The 19,240-nt window shown below is 44.6% G+C and overlaps 1 protein-coding gene across 1 annotated transcript in view; it reads right to left on the minus strand.

The window, feature by feature from the left end:
* Nucleotides 1–272: 272 nt before the first annotated feature.
* The window catches only part of usp19 (ubiquitin specific peptidase 19), a 133,555-nt gene continuing 114,587 nt past the window's right edge, over nucleotides 273–19,240 (minus strand). Inside the window, 5 exon segments of the mRNA XM_052018449.1 lie at nucleotides 273–1,007; nucleotides 11,061–11,239; nucleotides 14,921–15,084; nucleotides 16,263–16,415; nucleotides 17,332–17,548. Coding sequence (XP_051874409.1) covers nucleotides 774–1,007; nucleotides 11,061–11,239; nucleotides 14,921–15,084; nucleotides 16,263–16,415; nucleotides 17,332–17,548 — 947 coding nt within the window. The 3' untranslated portion in view covers nucleotides 273–773.

Raw genomic sequence — 19,240 nt, forward strand, 5'->3', positions numbered from 1 at the left:
AGTCTGCATTTAATTAGTGCATTCTGTCATTTGGACTCGCACAATTCAGCTCTTTAATGTCATATTCCTTCCCTGCCCTCCTGCACATTATCCCAGCCATGGAGGGGATGAGGTAGTTGCACCTGGGCCTCCCTGATCTGCCACCAGCAGTGGGTCAAAAATAGTCAGATTTACCTGTACTTGTCCCTTCCTCCAGAAACCAGTGGCTTCAGCTGAATGGGTAAGGTTCAGACTGTGAGGGTGCTTGTGTCCTAATCTCTTGGTAGTAAAAAAGTAAACAGTTCACTGCTCAGAATTCAGTATGTTTCACAGAAAAAAAACATTTGCTTTCAAGGGTTTATTAACTGGAAATTCTTAAATTATAAACTATCCATAATTAAAACGGTATTAAGATCAAACAACAGGCAGGAGGTCCAAGACTACCAGTATTTAACTTTTATTTTTCATTTAAGAATCACGATAAAAGTAGTTTTAATAAAATGTCATCACTATCTCACCATCCAACATTAACTGGCTCACAGATGGAACATGCAGACAAGCAGTCCCCTTTAAAGTACTGTCCTATTAAAAAATTAATAATTTGTGGGAAAGCAAGGCAGCCATGTGCTGTACAATTGGGAGAACATAAATAAAAAGGGCTCCATGTATTTACAGGGCAAGTCACAACAATGGAAGTGGGGAATGGCTTGTAAGAGACATGAGGGACTGGTGTGGAATTGAGGTTAGGCAGCTGCGTACAATTACTGCCACCTCCACTGCCGCGATCAAAGGTCCTAAATGAGCAATGGGTACAGGACATTTACAAAGAGAGCTAGCATTGCAGCGAAAGTGCTGAGGACAAAGTATCGGATGCAATCTTGGTCTGAGTAGTCTGTGAGCTGAGTTCCTGAGAGGTCCTCGTTGATCCGAGACTGCAGTGGCCTAAGTCCCTGATTATGCCTGCCTGGTATGCGTGGTGCCTCTTCCCCAGCATCTTCTGCCTCCAACTCCTGCCATATTAGAGAAGCCTGCGATTTGTGGAAACTCCCGTCAGCCTCTCAAAAGAACAGTGTAATACAGGCCTTCTCTAACATTCCCAAAACCAACCTTTAGGCAAAGTAAGCCAGGAATGTGCAAGAGGTTCTGCGGCAACTGCATCGTGGCATCAACTAGACAACTGGTTCAATATTTATTTTAAGATAAAATGGAGATAATGACAAATGTATGTGCAGACATCTGTGCATACATGAGGTGACGCCCACAGTATCTGACCTGCACACATGCTGGGTGTGTGAAGAGCTGATGGGCGTGCAATGCAAGCAGAGGCTCCGCACTTTACCTCGGAGAGTTAACATTTGAGCCAAATGAAGGAGAAAAAGATTTTGAAAGGAACCATTTCTCTTCTATGAAGGAAGAATAAACAGCCCAATGTAATAGAGGTTTCAGGCCCAACAGCTCCAGGCTAGAGTGGGTACTCGGTCAGGTGCAGAAAGATAGACTGGTTCACCATTAAGTTGCACCTTAGAAGGACTTTACCTGGAATGGATCATAGTGAAGAGTAGGCACAAATTACCTGGCATTCTGTTCCCAACCACCATCCAAGTGTTGGAGACTAGATGCTCTATTGTTGGACCAGTTACAGGTCTGGTCTGAGTTCTTAGATCCGCTATAATCAGCGAGGTCATGTGGTCAGTGAAAGAGAGGGGTCAAAATTTTCATAAAGACAGTCATTTTGCAAAATAATTTAAAATGACTGTAATTAAGTGGGAGGCACTCTTTCATACACTACTCAGTGAACATTGCTGCAGAACCTTTTGCACATTCCAAGATGCAGATGATAAACCAGGTTAAAATATTCGGACTAAAACTAGGACAGGCTCATTTGAGAGTAAGCTCAGTTCATGCACAAATTGGTTTTGACAGCCCCACTGGCTGATCATGCAAGGTTACATTAACGGCTAAATTCAACACTTTGACCCCCAACCCACCAAAGACTTAAACCAGCACAACTCTCAAGTTAGCCTGCCTTAAATTATCAGATTGAATGAAATCAGGGTAAAATAGAACTGTGTAAACACAACTAGAACTTTAAATATACACAACATTGCTGCAATAAAATCAACACAAACTATGTACATACAAGTATTCAGCTTGCAATTAAAACTTTGTTGAAAGATATTCTAGTTACTTTTAATCTGAGACGTACATTGAAAGGCAACAATGGTGGATGTTATCTCAGTATATCTGGTGTTAAGTGTGTGGTATGATAAAATTGCTGAAAACTTGTGTTCCAACATGTGATCACTAAGGTTCTCCCATGTGAGAGGACACCCCTGAGAAGGGAATGGGGATTCAATGTGATGTTGAATAACTACTGAGCTGGACAAGGTGCCAGAATGAAGCTAACGCCCCTGGGAGCCCCAGTCTTCGCCTCACTACCTCCGTGGAGACGAGGAAAAGTATCAAAAGCAACAGATATCCATACAGGGAAAAGGCAACACTTCAAATGGCTGAACAACACAAGAGGGCATTTTATTCCAACTGCAGCGGTCTCACACAATACGTTCTCGCTCTGTGCCACTGCCGCAAAACAACACATTTCACGACACATGTCAGTGATAATAAACCTGATTCTGAATATAAACACAATCAGTGTTTCCTCAACCCATAAAGAAATGACCTCATTTTAGATGAGCCAGTTCTAGCTTGGAGCAATGCAAGGTCAGTCCAAGTAAGCATTTTGATATACATATTCTATAAGGTCAGGCTTAAATCCTCATACTTCTTAACAGTACATTTCCCTGGTGTGTCCAATGTTGTAAGCAGCATGCTGACTTTAAAATCAATTTTCTGAGAAGTACCGGCCTAGTGAATAATTCAACATTAAGCAGTTAGCCATGCAGGGAATCTGTGGAAGGTTTACTTGGGCACAGAGCTAACAAATTACAGTGAGAGGGCGATTTCAGCCAGCAGTGGAGAAACAATGAAGGTTAACATACTGGGAACCCTTTACTAATCTCATTAATGTTTCTCTTTCTCCCCTGTGGGGCTTGCTGTTTAGTTGCAGTATTTTCAATTTTCATTGCAGTTTCCCTTGCCTCTACAACCTTGTGTGCACACCCCTTCCTCCATTCACCCATCACGAGACCATTCCCCAGATGCTGGGGGAGTATGGACAGTGAGCAGCAAGAGCAGACAGATGGAGCAGTGCTACAGGGAGATTCGCGAAACAGATCCGCTGAAAACAATGAGCATCAGGAGGCCTGGAGGGACTGAGGCTAAATTAAGAAAGGTCACCTTTGAGCACTTAATCTTACCAATGCTGTGAACATGGAGGCCTTCAGGAGACTGTTATACGAAACATTTTTTATGACGTTTTGTTTTAAGAGGAACAGACTAACGGTTGCAGACATTCTCAGAATAAATTCAGAAGCTTCAGTAAACTGATCAGCAAAACCCACAAGTTTCCCCAACATGCAGAGGTTAGAAAAAGCAGAGATCTGCCGACCAAGGCCAGTAGCACTGGCACTGAGGGAGAAGCCGGGTTATAAACAGTGACAATGCAAAGCAGTGAAACCTACTTGGTTTTGGGCTGCTGAGCACTGATTGGGAGATAGGGTCACAAGTGAAGAGTGCTGCAGCCTCTTCAGATTTTACTAAGGGCAGAACAATCTCAGAACACATCCCTAATTCGCTGGGAAGCAGCAGAAGTATGGGCCAACTTTAGCAAATTGTTACTCTTCTGCAGTTGTAAGTCACCACAGCATGTGAACCTCTAACCCCACGATCACTGGGATGATGAGGGTGGCAGCGTTTGGAACGCCTTTTCCACCAATTTCCCTTGTCCTGCTCACAATCCAAGATGAATGCCAATCGAGAAGCATGGAATGCAGTACTCTGTTGGCTGCAAGTGTTGATGAATATTCCCAAAAAGGGGAGAATCAGAGTGTATTTGGGTGTAGAAAGGAGAAATGGTTTCCAGTGACCAACAGAATGATGTCCAGTGACCAGAGGAAGCACATTTACAGTAACTATCAAAATACCAAAGACGATTTTTTAAAATAAAAAAGACACGTTATGATCTGGAGTCTCCAGCTGGGGCATAGTCTCTGGATAACAGGTGGACCATGTCTCAGACAAGGAGACATTTCGTTACACAAGTGTTTGTAATTCTCCACTTCAGAAGGCTGCACATGTTCAGCTGTTGAGTATATTTAATGGTGAGACACAGAGAATTCTGGATGCGAAAGGAATCATTGGTTACAGAGATCAGGAAGGAAAGCAGTTTGAGTCTTGGGATCAGCCATTATCTTTCTGGATGGTGTTGCAGGCTCAAAGGGCACATGACACAAAGTAGCTTCTATTTTTTATGTTCTATGCACAGCCTAAGAGAGATAACTTTTTTTGATTCCTCCAAAGTTATTATTAAAGTGAGAAAGGACAAAAATGTGCTGGTTTATGGTTAGAGAGTCAATAACTGAACAGCTCTTTCAAATGGGTGAAATGGGCAGAAAAACGGCAGATGGAGTTCAATCCTGATGAATGAGAAGTGTTGCACTTTAGGAGCACTAATGAGGGCAGGACAAACTAAGAAAGACGAGGTCCTGGGGAATATTGAGTAACAGAGGGACCACGGTGTGCAAATAGTTCCTCCGACACTAGCAGTGCAGGCAGATAATGTGGTTCAGAAGGCACATGGGATACTGGCTTTCATTAGTTAAGGCATTTAGTACAAGAGCAAGGAGGTTAAGCTTCAACTTTGGCTAGCTCTAAGCTGGAGTTCTGTGCACAGTTCTGGTCAACATACCATGGAATGGAGGTGACTGCACTGGAAAGAGATTCACCAGGATGTTGCCTGGGATGGAACATTTCAGTTACGAGCAGAGACTGGAGAGGCTAGGGCTGTTCTCGTTGGAATGGAGGTTGAGGGGACACGATTGAGGTACATAAAGCTATGAGGGGTATATATAGTGTAAACTACAGGAAACTTTCCCCCTTAGAGGCAAATAAAACTAGAGGACATGGATTTAGAGGGATCTGAGGGGAAGCCTTTTCACCCAGAGTGGTGAGTACCTGGAATACACTGCCTCAGAGAGATGGAAGCAGAGACGTTGAGAGTGTTTAAGTGCCGAGACAAACACTTGAATTGTGTACGCATTGAAGGCGATGGGCCAAGTGCCAGAAAATGGGATCGAAACAGATGGGTGCCAATGGTTGGTGTGGGTGTGGTGGGCCAAATGGTCGGTTTCCATGCTGTATGACTCAAAGACTAGTACTGGCTCGATACACTGAAAGCAGTTACACACCAAAATCATATCCTGTTTTAATGGGGAGAGTGGAAGCTCAGTTAGGTGTCAAAGCCATTAGTAACTCAGACAATAGCATACTCTAAAATACTGTTAGTTAACTGAAGCCACAGCGGCCGTGGCTGACAGTTCCCTTCCTTGAATAACAATCCTGTAAGCTGGGTACTGGAATAAATTGCCAAGCTTTAATGAACTGGTTTCCACAACTGAAATTTTCAAGTGCAGAACTGATGCCCTTCTAGTGGGCAGGGGTAAAATGGGGCCAGAGATGAAATACAATTTAATTATCTAATGGAAGGAGCAGATTGTTCCTACGCTGCTCTGGTGGAATTAATCCTCTCACCATCCGGGTGCCTGACCTAGCTTCAACTGATGGGTTACGACATCCAAACTTTTAAACACAGGGCTTGCATTTTCAGTTGGTCTGATTTGTAACGTCAGTAGAGCCAAGTTCACATGGAATCCGATCCACCTTTTTCACTTCACAAAGATTTGGTGCAAGCTTTGATTATGTGAATGAATTTTACAAACACCAACAGTACCAGAAATGTGCTTTCACTTCCTCACTTCCGCAATATTTGAATGAATTTCCACCAGCGTCAGCAGAGACACCAACCTTGAATGATTCAAGGGCTGAAAAGCCCCAAAACTATTACTCTTGGTGTTCATCTGAGTGGATGAATTCACTGAATCAGAATGGTAATGGCACCAAGGGGCATTGGCCCCTCCAGCCCACATCAGATCTGTGCAAGAATTATCCAGCCAGTCAACTCCCACATCCTGCAAGGACTTTTTTCCCTTTCAGATACATATCAAGCTCCCTTTGAATGCTACAATTGAATCTGCCGCCATTACTCCCCCAGCCACATATTCCACACTCTCTACCACTCATTGCATAAGAAAACATTTGCAGCTGTCACTCATTTCCCAATCATTTTCATTCTACATTCCCTGGTTCTTGACCCCTTCACCAATGGGAACAGTTTCTCTCAAATCTGTTTAAACTATGATCTGAAATAAATCTATCAAATCCTGACAACCTCCTCTGTTCCCAGGAGAACCTCAGCTTTGCCAGACTATACACATAACTGAAGTCCTTCCTCCTGGAATGATTTTGGTGAGTCTACTCTGCATCCTCTCCAACATCTTTCCTAAAGTGCAGCACTGGATGCAACACTTCAGCTGTGGCTGTAACAGCATTTCAGGGGTTTGTCACGACCTCCCTGTGCTTTGTTAAATCACCGTCTCCACCTGCTCTGCCACTTTCATTGAACTGTGTCCATGTACCACCAGATCTGTTCTTCTATCCTTTTTAGGACTGGTTTATATTGTCTCTTGTACTGTACCCATATACCCACAGCCAACAATTAACGTTCGGCAATCCTTGGGGATCTCCACTCTGCACTTTCCTCACCACCACTCTCTGCTTCTTGTTATTTAGCAGAATTACTGCCCGTGCTGCTACAGCCCTTTTGTTCCACTGCCTTCAATCTTTATGACAAGCTTCATAAGCCATTTCCTTTTTGGAAGCATACATCAATCCTCCCTGTTGCTCGTTAGACATGGATTTGTCTTTAACATGCTGGTTCTCTCCACACTTGTCCCAGTGACTGCCAATTCTGCTCCTGATTAGCTTCTGGAACCTCCTACACCACTGAGGCTACACTGACTGCTCTGTGCAACATTTGCAATTTTCTCATCTCATCCTTGGGCACCACCCTGAATCGTGTTTGGAAGTTCATGACCAGAGCCTCTGCAATTTCTCCCTCATTTCTCTCAGCAACCGAGGACGCATTCTGTCTGGACCAGCTGATTTATCCATTTTAAGTGTACCTAGCCTTCCCACTACCTCCCCTCGATCAATTTTTAGATAGATATTTATTAATTAGTCATGTGTACATCGAAACATGTACAGTGAAATGCGTCTTTTTGCATTACCGAGAGTGTTCTGGGGGCAGCCCACAAGTGTCGCCACACTTCTGGCGCCAACATAGCATGCCCACAGCTCCTAACCCGTACGTCTTTGGAATGTGGGAGGAAACCGGAGCACCCGGAGGAAACCTACGCAGGCAAGGGGAGAACGTACAAACTGCTCACAGACAGCGGCCAGAATTGAACCCAGGTCGCTAGTGCTGTAAATAGCGCAATGCTAACCGCTACACTACCGTGCCGTCCACTCCAGAATCCCAATCACATTCATCTCTGAAGACTGATGTGAAGTCTTCATTCAGTACCTCAGCTGTGCCCTCTACCTTTCCTTTTTGGTCTCTGATCTGCTCCACTTCTCTTACAACCAGTTTCCCGCTGGCGTACCTGGAGATTTTTGGATTTCCTTTTATGCTTGCTTCTTCTCTTCATCTCTCACTTCCATTTTTTTTACTTCCCCTCTGATTATTCTATAACCAAGATATACTGCCTTCCTCAGCAACCAAGGATGATGCATCAAACAAGGAAATACCACTACCTTCTCATTCTGAGTGTCCATGCCAAATGGCCTCCTGCAACCTTGCCTTTTCTCAAACTCCACAAACCCACATAAGCTACATCCAGAAATTTAAATTCACCCTAACCTTTTAAGCCATGCTATCAGCACTATGGGTTCTAATCCAGTCATAGTCAGTGTCACAGCAGGTAATGTTGCTGTCTCATAACCCCAGCAGCCCAGGTTCGATGCTGACCCCTGGTGCTGTCTGTGTGGAGTATGCATGCTTTCCTGGTGACCGTGTTCTCTCTCTTCCTCTGCCCCCAAGTACTCCAGTCTTTTCCCCCACATCCCAAAGATGTGCAGGTTGGTAGGCTAATTGCTGCTGTAAATTACCCCTTGTGTAGGTCACTGGTAGGAGAATTAAGGGGGAAGTTCATGGGGATGAGAGATGGACTACGTTGCAAAAGGGAAGGTCAGCATACATCAGCCATGATCATAATGAACAGCAAGGGAGGTTGAGGGGCCCAGTGGCCAACTCCTGCTCTGTGTTCTTGCATGCAAATAGAGACATGGGGCTGAAGGGAATTCTCCATGGGCCAGCATAGAGCTGATGGGCTGAGTGGCCTCTATGCTGTGAAAAAACATGTTGTGCTAAATAAACCTACGATTTCCATGGAGCTGGTGCTGGGAGTAGACACGATGTCCAGAGTTGAGGAGGAACATCAAGATGTGATGCAGTTAGAACTTCAAGAGATAGCTGTTCAGCTGGGAGGCTGGCCAAGTTTCTGTTGAAAATCTTTAAGATTATTTTTTTGCAATGACTCAAGGACAAGGTCATTTTGGGGATATTATCCAGGGATATTCAGAGTAACAAATTTTGAACCCAAGGAGTCAAAAAGTAAAGAAAATCATGAAAGTGAAACAATTTCTGATGCTGTAAGTGCCTGGTGATGCATTAGTTCAACTTTCAATCTTGTTACAGTTTCTGATCAGCAACACATTTGACTTTTTGAAATCAGCTCTGCTAAACAAGCAAAACTGGCTCGTGGTCTCACAAAAATCTAGCTTAGTTTTACACGTTCCCATCTGTACAATCAACAGGTTGTATTGTCCAACAATCCAACTGCATGGCCCAACTCAGATGGTGAATTAAACCTAGAGTCTGAGCAAGTGTTTGAGTGTCACCTCAGAGTGCCAACATCATAATCCTGTTCAAATTGCTTAAAAGTCCACTCAACCATTCATGGAAAAAGATTAAAACAGCGGAAATACATTTCAAAGTGGAAACAGAGCAAGTTATTTCCCGTCGCAGAAATGTAATTGTTGAATATTGTCTACATCAGATGATCCAAGTCACAATACAAAGTACAGTGAAGTCTAGCACGTGGCTACACCAAGCGTGAGAGAGAAAAGTACACCAGCCACATTGTGGTTAGGTTAGCTGACACTGGAAGTAGAAGTTGGAGCAGCAAAGCATGGCCTGAATAACTGGAGCATAATTCAGCAGTTCCTGCTCAACAGTGTGCATGCGAGGAGCGGGCCAGGGTATCAGCTGTAGAACAGACTGCTGAGCAGCAGCAATTAGTTCCGCCAATGTGCATTACAGCAGTGAATCACCATGAAAAACACGATGATGCTGGAGGAACTCAGCAGGCCAGGCAGCACCAGTGGAGAAAAACAGGCAGTCAACGTTTGGGGTCAGGACCCTTCTTCAGGACTGAAGATAGGAAAAGGGGAAGCCCAATATATAGGAGGGGAAAGCAGAGCAGTGATAGGTGGACAAAAGGGGGGAGGCGGGGTGGGCACAGGGTGGTGATAGGTAGATGCAGGTAAGAGACAGTGATGGGCAGGTGCGGGGGAGGAGGGGAGAGCAGATCCATCGGGGGATGGGTCACAGGTAAGGAAAGAAAGAAAAAAGGGGTAGAAAAAAAAGGTGCCATGAAAGGGAAGAAGAAAAGCAGCATGGGTGGGGGTGGGGGAAGGGGGTGGGGGGTGTGGGTGGGGATTACCTAAAGTGGGAGAATTCAATGTTCATGCCGTCAGGCTGCAAGGTTCCAAGATGGAAAATGAGGTGCTGTTCCTCCAGTTTGTGCTTGGAATTCTCCCGGCAGTGGAGGAGGCCGAGGACTGACATATCAGTGACAGTGTGGGAGGGGGAGTTGAAGTGACTGGCAACAGGGAGACGCAGGTCGCGGTTACAGAGAGCGCAGGCGTTCTGTGAAACGGTCACCTAGTCTGCGTTTGGTCTCACCATTGTAGAGGAGGCCACACTTGGAGCACTGATGATATTAAGGGAGGTGCAGGTGAATCTCTGTCTCACCTGAAAGGACTGTTTGGGTGCGTGGATGGAGGTGATGTAGGGCCTCCTCCACTGCCAGGAGAATTCCAAGCACAAACTGGAGGAAAGCACCTCATTTTCTGTCTTGGAACCTTGCAGCCTGACGGCATGAACATTGAATTCTCTCACAGCACACCACCTCCGCATGCTTCTTCCCTTTCCTAGCCTCAACTCTTTTTTTCTACTGCTTTTTTCCCCTCTCTCTCCTTACCTCTGACCCATCCCCCTCCTCCCTATCAATATCTGTTACCTGCATCTACCTATCACCACCTTGTGCCCACCCCGCCTCCCCTCTTTTGTCCACCTATCACTGCTCTGCGGTTCCCTCCTATATATTGAGCTTCTCCTTTTCCTATCTTCGGTCCTGAAGAAGGGTCCTGACCCCAAACGTTGACCGCCTGCTTTTCTCCGCGGATGCTGCCTGGCCTGCTGAGCTCCTCCAGCATCATCGTGTTTTTCATCTAGATTCCAGCATCTGCAGTCCTTGTTTCTCTAGTGAATCACCATGCCTTCCTAGGACACTCCAGAAGGATAAGGGAAAAGTACATTGAGAAGGCAACTTCCAAATAAGATGACGTTAGCAAAATTGCAGTACGCGCTTCTCCAGACCAATGCGTTTGAAATTTATGCAGTGACGTGGTCACAAACCAGCTGTCCCGGCAACTTCAGAAGCTGAGCAAGTAACCCTGAAAAATGTGGGATGGAGCAACATATTTCAATCAACTTTCACTGCAGACACTACGGCCAGCTTGAGAAAAGTTTATTGCAACACACGTTTTAAGAGTAATTGTTCAGTGGCCAGTGTGGTACGTATCATTAATTAGCAAATCTAAGAAATGACAACTCAGGTATCTACACATTCCTGAATATGCAAAGGAAGGAATGAAATGATAGCACCAGGAGTTTGGTAAGTTTTATGTCAGTCTCGAGATAGGCAACAAAAGCAATACATTGCATCTGTTACGAAAGACTGAAGAGCTGGGGAGAGAGATGTCCCCCCCCTTCTACAAACCTGGGAGGCTGTTCCATCCGCTTCCGCCGTGCATTCTGCTCCACGTGCAGCAGCCCTTGTCCGTGAAGGTCTCACCACAGGAGAATTGCGGCGGCGGTAGAACAGCACGTAAGCATGCCGCGCGACCACTTGGCTTTCATCAACCGTCGTAACTGTGCTGTCATCAAAGAGGCGCCAACCTGAGAGGAAAGAATGGGAAGGCAGGGCATAACCTTAGTTCACAGCCTGAAGGCAATTCCCATTTTGCCCATCCACACAGTTAGAGCCCAAACAGAGGGAGATGCTGTACATGTAATAGGGCACAGACAGAACAGTACAGCACAGCACAGGCCCTTCGGCCCATGATGTCTGTGCTAACCATGATGCCAATCCAAACTAATCCCATCTGCCTACACATGATCCATATCCCTCCATCCCCTGCCTGTAATGTTGATATTGTATCTGCTTCCGGCAGCGCTTTCCAGGCAAGTATGCGGTCTGCCTTCTTCACCACCCTATCCACTTGTGTTGCCATTTTCAGGGAGCTGTGGACTTGGACCCCAAGATCTCTCTGTACATCAATGCCCCCAAGGGTCCTGTCATTTACTGTACACTTTCCTCTTACATTTGACCTCCCAAAGTGCAACACCTCACACTTGAGCTCCATCTGCCATTCCTCTGCCAATATTTCCAACTGGTCTATATCCTACTGAACCCTTTGACAACCTTCTTCACTAACCTACATTTCTCCACCAATTTTTGTTGTCTGCAAACTTCAACCCTACATTTTCGCCCAACAATCTTCTCCAGTAATTTCCCACCACTGACACAGGGCTCACCAATCTATAATTTCCTGGTTTGTCTCTATTGCCGTTCTAAGACAGAGGAACAAAATTGGCAACGTTCTCCTACCATCACACAATGCAAGTTTGGAAATGTGATTAACCAGATGTTGGCTCTGCTTTCTGAAAGAAAATACTCCAAATGAAGTTTGCATTTCATCAAGAGCAAACTGAGGAAATCTTCAGTCACAACAACCCATCTGGTTTGTTACTTGTCCTTTAGTGAAGGATGTCCACTGTTCCATCCAGCCAAGGCAACGTGGGATTCCAAACCCACAGTAATATGGATAACTCTCGAGTGCCTTCTGACTCTGCCCAGTGAGCTACTGAGTTCAAAGGACAATTAGGGATGAACAATTAATGCTGGCCTTTCCTGCAATGAGCACATCCATGAACGAATGAAACAAATGTGTTCTAGGTTTAAAAATATAAGGAAGAGGAGGGAAAACTGCTCCTTTTTAAAACCACTGTCTCTCCTGACCTTGAATGGAGAAGTTCAGTGACGAGGCCCTCAGTACTGTGATGGTATGAGCATTTCCTGTGTTGTGTTGGCTGAGGAAGTGATTCCATCCCAGCAAGTGTGGAGACAACTACCAGGTCCACCAATCATAAACACAATTGTAAAATAAATTGGTTTATTATTGTCACATGTACCAAGGTACAGTGAAAAACTTCTCTTGTATACTGTTCATACAGATCAATTCATTATAGAGTGCATTAAGTACAAAGGAAAAGCAATAACAGAATGCAGAATAAAGTGTTACAGTTACAGAGAGAGTGCAGTGCAGGCAGACAATAAGGTACAAAGCCATAACAAGGTAGATTGTGGGGTCAAGGGCAAAGGCAACAGCAAAGGCTTGGAATAAAAACCAGCGTGCCTGAGTGTGTGGTGGAGGCAGGTACTCTCACAACATTTAAGTATCGACACTGAGCTCTTGAATTGCCAGAGCACAGGCAGCTATAGACCGAGTGCTGGTAAATGGAAGCTAGGTACTACAAAACAAATGAAAGCTGATGGAAGGCCAATCCCAAGGATGCTCCAGAGCATGTAAACAGGGAAAAGCAACCGGCATGAGTAATTTTTAAACTTCTTGCAATGTGGTTCTCTAGTGTTATTTGGGCCTATTCTTTAAACATTTGCATGAACCAAATAGGTCATCCTTAGGTTTGTTATAAACCCATTTGTACTTATACCAGAAATAGAATAAAAAGTAAAATCAGTTGTACAAGACATTTGATGAGGTTGCACTTGGAGTATTGTGTTCAGTTTTGGTTGCCCTGCTTTAGGAAACTGGAAAGAGTGCAGAAAAGGTTGTTGCCAGGACTCGAGGGCCTGGGTTACAGGGAGAAGTTGGGCAGGCTAAGACTTTATTCCTTGGAGACAGGTGATCTCATAAAGGTGTATTAAAATGATGGGGGGCATAGATAGGGTGAATGAACAGAGTCTTTATCTCAGGGAAAGGGAACCAAAAACTAGAGAGCATAGATTTGTGAGAGGGGATGGATTTAAAAGCAACCCGAGGGATAACTGCTTCACGCAGAGGGTGATGAATATATGGAATAGTATAAGTAGTTGAGGCAGGTACAACAACAACATTTGAAAAAACATTTGGACAGATACATGGATAGGAAAGGTTTGGAGGGGTGTGAGCCAAATGCAGGCAAATGGGACTAGCTCAGATAGACATGTTGGTCAGCAGGGATGAGTTGGGCTGAAGGGTCTGTTTCTGTGTTGTATTATTCTATGACATTACAATCAAAACTGGGAAAGTTGGACATAAATGTTACCTAAACCTTAAAATTTGTTTTGTCTCCAACTTTTCCCAGTCCTGATGAAAGGTCATTGGCCTGAAACGATAACTCTGCTTTCCTCTCCACAGAGGACAGCCTGACCTGTTGAGTATTTCCAGCATTTTCTGCTTTGTATCTGGGAGCTGCAGGCATGGTTAGATTTATTGCCCATCACTAACTGCCCCAAAGGTGCCAAGCATTATTGAATGGGAAGTAGAATGTAACACAAATCAGTGACTTGTTAAAGATTAGTTGAGAGATAGTCCCCTTGCTGTGGGACTAGAGTGGGAAGGGTCTGCACTCGTGAGGACAGCAGGGTTCCGGCACAAAACACCAATGAAACCGTTGAGTATTAACATTAATCTGAAACTCGTGGTTCAACAATAAGCTCCTAAATTCGGTTTCAAATATCAGGAAATTAAGTTCTCCAAATACAACACTAATACCTGGGATGAGCTGATTGTCTTATGGGGATAAATTGGACAGCTTTGGCTTGACTCCATTTAGGAGATTAGGAGGGCCTGATTGAAACAGACAAGACCCTGACAGGCCGGGACGGGTAAATGTGGAGAAGGTGCTACTGCTTGTGGGAGAATTTATTTTACTTTGAGGATTATGAAATTTTAGGGAATCTCCTCCTCAAAGGGTGGTGCAAACAAGCGACTGAATATTTTTTAGTCAGAAGTTGCTAGATACTCAATGAGATGATGAAATTTACCGTGGGTAAGAATTATGGAGTCATTAAGCTGGAGAGAGTGCAGAAAAGTTTCACGAGGGTGTTACCAGGACTGGAGGGCTTAAGTTACAAGGAGAAGCTACTTAGACTGGGACTTGTTTTCCTTGGAGCGTAGGAGGCTGAGGGGTGAACCTTAGGGGTATATAAAATCATGAGGGGTGTAGATAAGGTGGATGATCACATCTTTTCCCCCAGGATAGGGGAGTCTAAAACTAAAGGACATAGATTTAAGGTTGGGGGGAAAGATTTAAATGGGACCAGAGGGTGGTGCAGCTCTGGAACGAGCTGCCAGAGGAAGCTGTACAGGTGGGTACAATTACAACATTTAAAAGACAATTAGGTACATGGATCGGAAAGGTTTAGAGGGATATGGGTCAAACACATGCAGATGGGACCAGCACAGACAGATATCTTGGCCAGCATGGATGATGTGGGCCAAAGGGCCCGTTTCTGTGCTGAATGACTCTATGTATCTGTGGCTTGAACACAAGATCTGGTGAATATCGACTCACCCACATCACTCCGCTGACTGTTCTTATCATTAGGCAGCCGTGCGTAGGCAGTGTAGTGACCCCCAATCATTCCACCATAGTGATTGATTACTGCATACAAATCGTAGACAGGGGGTTGTCGGTCATCCTTCTGACCGATGCAGAACTTACTCAGGTCCAAGTTCCTTTAAGGGAAGAAGAGTGCTATTTAGCAAGAAATTCTCATTTCAAGTAATTACAGTGGATTGATTTTGCTGTAAATGATCAGACTGGGGACATAACATCAAACACTCTCAGGACAGTTGCAGCACAAATTAGATAGAGTCCTCTACAGTCCCATCAATCTATCCCAGGTCAGGCACAGAGTAAGGCTTTTGGAACTTTCCTAACTTTGTGCTCATGTCCCTATTCCAGAAGCCCACCCTTACTGTGGCAGTTAATCCACCAACCAACTTTTCCCCTTTACATTAAACACTGCAAATTTACCACTGAAATTGAGCCCTGTTCTAAGGCTTTGAATCTGAAAGCTAATTTTATATTAAACATACATCAGCACAATACCATATTGCGATATCCTTCAGAGGCAGAAGCGGACTTCTGGCAGTGCTTCTGGCAGCCTGGCATTCATAAGTCAAAGTATTGAGTATAGGAGTTGGGATGTTATGGTGAGGTTTTCTAAGACATTGGTGAGGGCAAATTTGGAGTATTGTGTGCAGTTCTGGTCACCTAACTATAGGAAGGATATCAGTAAGATTGAAAGAGTGCAGAGAAGATTTACTAGAATGTTGCCAGGTCTTCAGGAGTTGAGTTACAGGGAAAGATTGAACAGGTTAGGACTTTGTTCCTTGGAGAGTAGAAGAATGAGGGGAGATTTGATAAATCTGTGCTCTGTAATTCTCTGGTTTACAAAATGATGAGGGGTATAGACAGTAAATGCGAGTAGGCTCTTTCCACCTAGATTAGCAGAGATACTTAGGAGAGGACATGGCTTTAGGGTGAAAGGGGGAACATTAGGGGGAACTTCTTCACTCAGAGTGGTGGGAGTATGGAACAGGCTGCCATCTGATGTGGTAAATGCAGGCTCACTCTTAACTTTTAAGAATAAATTGGATAGATACATGGACAGGAGAGGTCTGGAGGGTTATGGACTGGGTGCAGGTAAATGGGACTAGTGGAATAAAGTTTCGGCACAGACTAGAAGGACCGAATGGCCTGTTTTCTGTGCTGTAGTGTTCTATGGTTCATTATAACATTCTTTCCAAGAGCCAACACAGGTCCAAATGGCTTCCTTCTGTGCTCTGTGATTCTCTGGTGAAAGGCAGGGAGCAATCAAACACACAGTGGCTTCATCTGTGTTACATACCTGATGGGAAACTCGACCATATCGTTGATCTTGTCTCTCCAGATGAAATTGCGAAAGGAAAAGCGCTTCAGTTGAATGATGAGTACATTTGGGAGCCACCAAAGCATCAACTGCTTGGATGCCTCCCTGTGCTGTTTACATTTAGGACAGTACCTACAACAGATAGAGGTAGCATCAGTCCAGACTCTGCACAAACCACATCAAGCCTCACCCCGCTTTGCACCACGTGGGAAGAATCAGTGCCCTAATGATACTGTAATGCTGACTACCCAGGCTTTTAGTCTATCAGTGCCCAGCTCACATTCATAAATAGAAAATACTTTAAATACATTTTTAAGAAAGTTATTCTTGGAACATTGGTAATATTGCAAGACCGATGTTCAGCCAGCAGAGGTTGATTGCTTGGGAGGTGGTTTCACAATTACTTGGGTTAGTCACTGCAGAACATCCTCGGGGATTGAGTCAATTTCTAAGGAAGTAATGGGGTAATGATCATGACCTGTTCTATCCTGGGCACTGCCCAGCTTTTGAGCATTGAAGCATACTGATTCCAGCCATCAAAATACTTTTCTTTCAAATACTTGGTATTGCTGCTGTTGTAGGAAATGTGGAAACCAAGCTATGCACAGGAAGCTCCCACAAACAATACTGGTAATGACCAAACAGTTTGGTGTTAAAGGGATATTGATAGAGAGAAATTTTGGCCAGGGCACTGGAGAAATATTTTCAAAATAGTGCCGAGATATTTTACAGCCACCTGAAAAAGGTCAGGAGCGTGAAGGAACATGTCATCTGAGAGTCAGCATCACCAATAGTGTAGCAGCTCCTCAGCACTTCTTTGGAGAATCAGTTTAAATTACATGAACTCAAACCCATAGTCTTTTGACTCAGAGGAAGGACAGCTAATCTTAGAACCATGCTAACACTAAGTGTTAAGACTCGTACATAAAGAACAGCAGAGTCAGCATTGAGAGTGATGCAGTCAATGTCTGTGGATCATCAAGGAAAGGAAGAGTTAAAACTACAGTGGGGTGAAAAGCAAGCTGCTTTGTCCTGGCTGATGTCTTACCAAGCTTCCTCAGGTGCCAGCACCTCAGGTTTAGTGAAGAGATTCAGACATTGCTCCAGTGTGAAGTAGCCAGCTTTGGCTGCTTCATTGGCTGAACTAGGATCTTCAACGTACTCCAGTTCCTTAGATTCCACGAGCACATACTCCTTCTGCCGCTCATTGTTTTTCCACACCATTGCTAAAGAGACATTATCTGGAAGCTCCAAGGGAGCATCACCTGTGCAGGAGGGAAACCAGAATGATTTATAAGGCATTGACCGACTATGAGCATACACTGTTCTAACCCAGTGTTCCCTTCAAAGTTGGTTGAGGAATAAATTTTATCCAAAACACTAGGTAGAACTTCTGCTTTTCAAATTAGCACAGGGTTCCCCCAATTTAGCACTCCCATCAACATTGCATCACTCTCTCAACACTGACCCTTCCTGCCCCAATGGTGGAGCACTCTCAGTATAGCCCCAGTCTTGACAATGCAGCACCAACATAAAATATTGTGCTTCAACAGCACCATCCATGTCACACTATCCCAATGGACTGCAGAGCCAAAGAAGTTCTTGAAATGAGATCATTGTAGGAATGTAGGAAGTGCAAGAAACAGTGCCTCCTCAGTGCTGTTTCTCCACATTTCCCAATTCAGCATTCATGTGTAAAATATTACCCATTTTCAAATATTGTCCTTTCCTTTGGGGGGGGGGGGGGTGGTGGTTGGTGGTTGGTGGGTGGTGGTAGAGGCAAACATAGTAGGGGCGTTCAAGAAGCTCTTAGATAGGCACGTGAGTGTGAGGGAAATGGTAGGACATGGACATTGTGCAGGCAGAAGGGATGAGTTTAGTTGGGTGTTTTATTACTAATGGAATTGGTTTGGCACATCATTGTGGGCCAAAGGCCCTGTTCCTGTGCTGTACTGTTTTATGTTCTATTTTTATTTCTAAATTTAAACCCCTGGATTCCCTTGGGTTTTGCTGCAAAGACCTGATTGGGACTTATGAATAAATTTCTATCCCAAGGTCATCAATCAGTCAAGCAGCAGGTGGGCCGAGGGGCAGGCCAGGGTGGTGGATGTGGTTTGCTGTGAGTTGCTGCTTATTCCCAATCAAAAGGATGCATTTTGGGAAGTTAAACTAGGGCAGGACTTTTACAGTAAAGGACAGGGCCCTGGGGAATGTTATAGACCAGAGAAGACTAGGGGTACCAGGTACATACTTCCCTGAAGGTAGCGACACAAGGAGAAGGTGTACAGCACTCTTGCCTTCAGCCATGGCGTTGAGTACAAGAGTTGGGATGTTATATCACGAAAACCAGCGTCCCCTCCATAGACTCTGTCTACACACCTCACTGCCTCGGTAAAGCAGCCAACATAATCAAAGACCCCACCCATCCCAGACATTCTCTCTTCTCCCCCCCTCCCATCTGGCAGAAGATACAAAAGCCTGAAAGCACGTACCACCAGGCTCGAGGACAGCTTCTATTCCACTGTTATAAGACTTGAATGGACCTCTTGCACAATAAGATGGATTCTTGGCCTCACAATCTACCTCATCACAACCTTGCACCTTATTGTCTGCCTGTACTGTACCTCCTCTGTAACTGTAACAGTTTATTCTGCATTCTGTTTTTGCTTTTCTACCTCAATGTGTAATGAATTGATCTGTATGAACAATACGCAAGACAAGTTTTTCCACTGTACCTTGGTACATGTGACAACAATAAACCAATTTACCAGTTGTATAAAACATTGGTTAGGCCTCACTTGGAGTATTGTGTGCAGTTCTGACTGCTACGTTACAGGAAGTGATTAAGCTAGAGAGGGCGCGGAAAAGATTCACAAAGGTATTGCTGTGACTGGAAGGCTCGAGCTGAGAGATCAGATAGGCTGGAACTGTTTTCCTTGGAGGGGAGGAGGTTGAGG

The sequence above is a fragment of the Pristis pectinata genome, chromosome 6 (assembly GCF_009764475.1).
Source record: "Pristis pectinata isolate sPriPec2 chromosome 6, sPriPec2.1.pri, whole genome shotgun sequence".
Classification (NCBI taxonomy): domain Eukaryota; kingdom Metazoa; phylum Chordata; class Chondrichthyes; order Rhinopristiformes; family Pristidae; genus Pristis; species Pristis pectinata.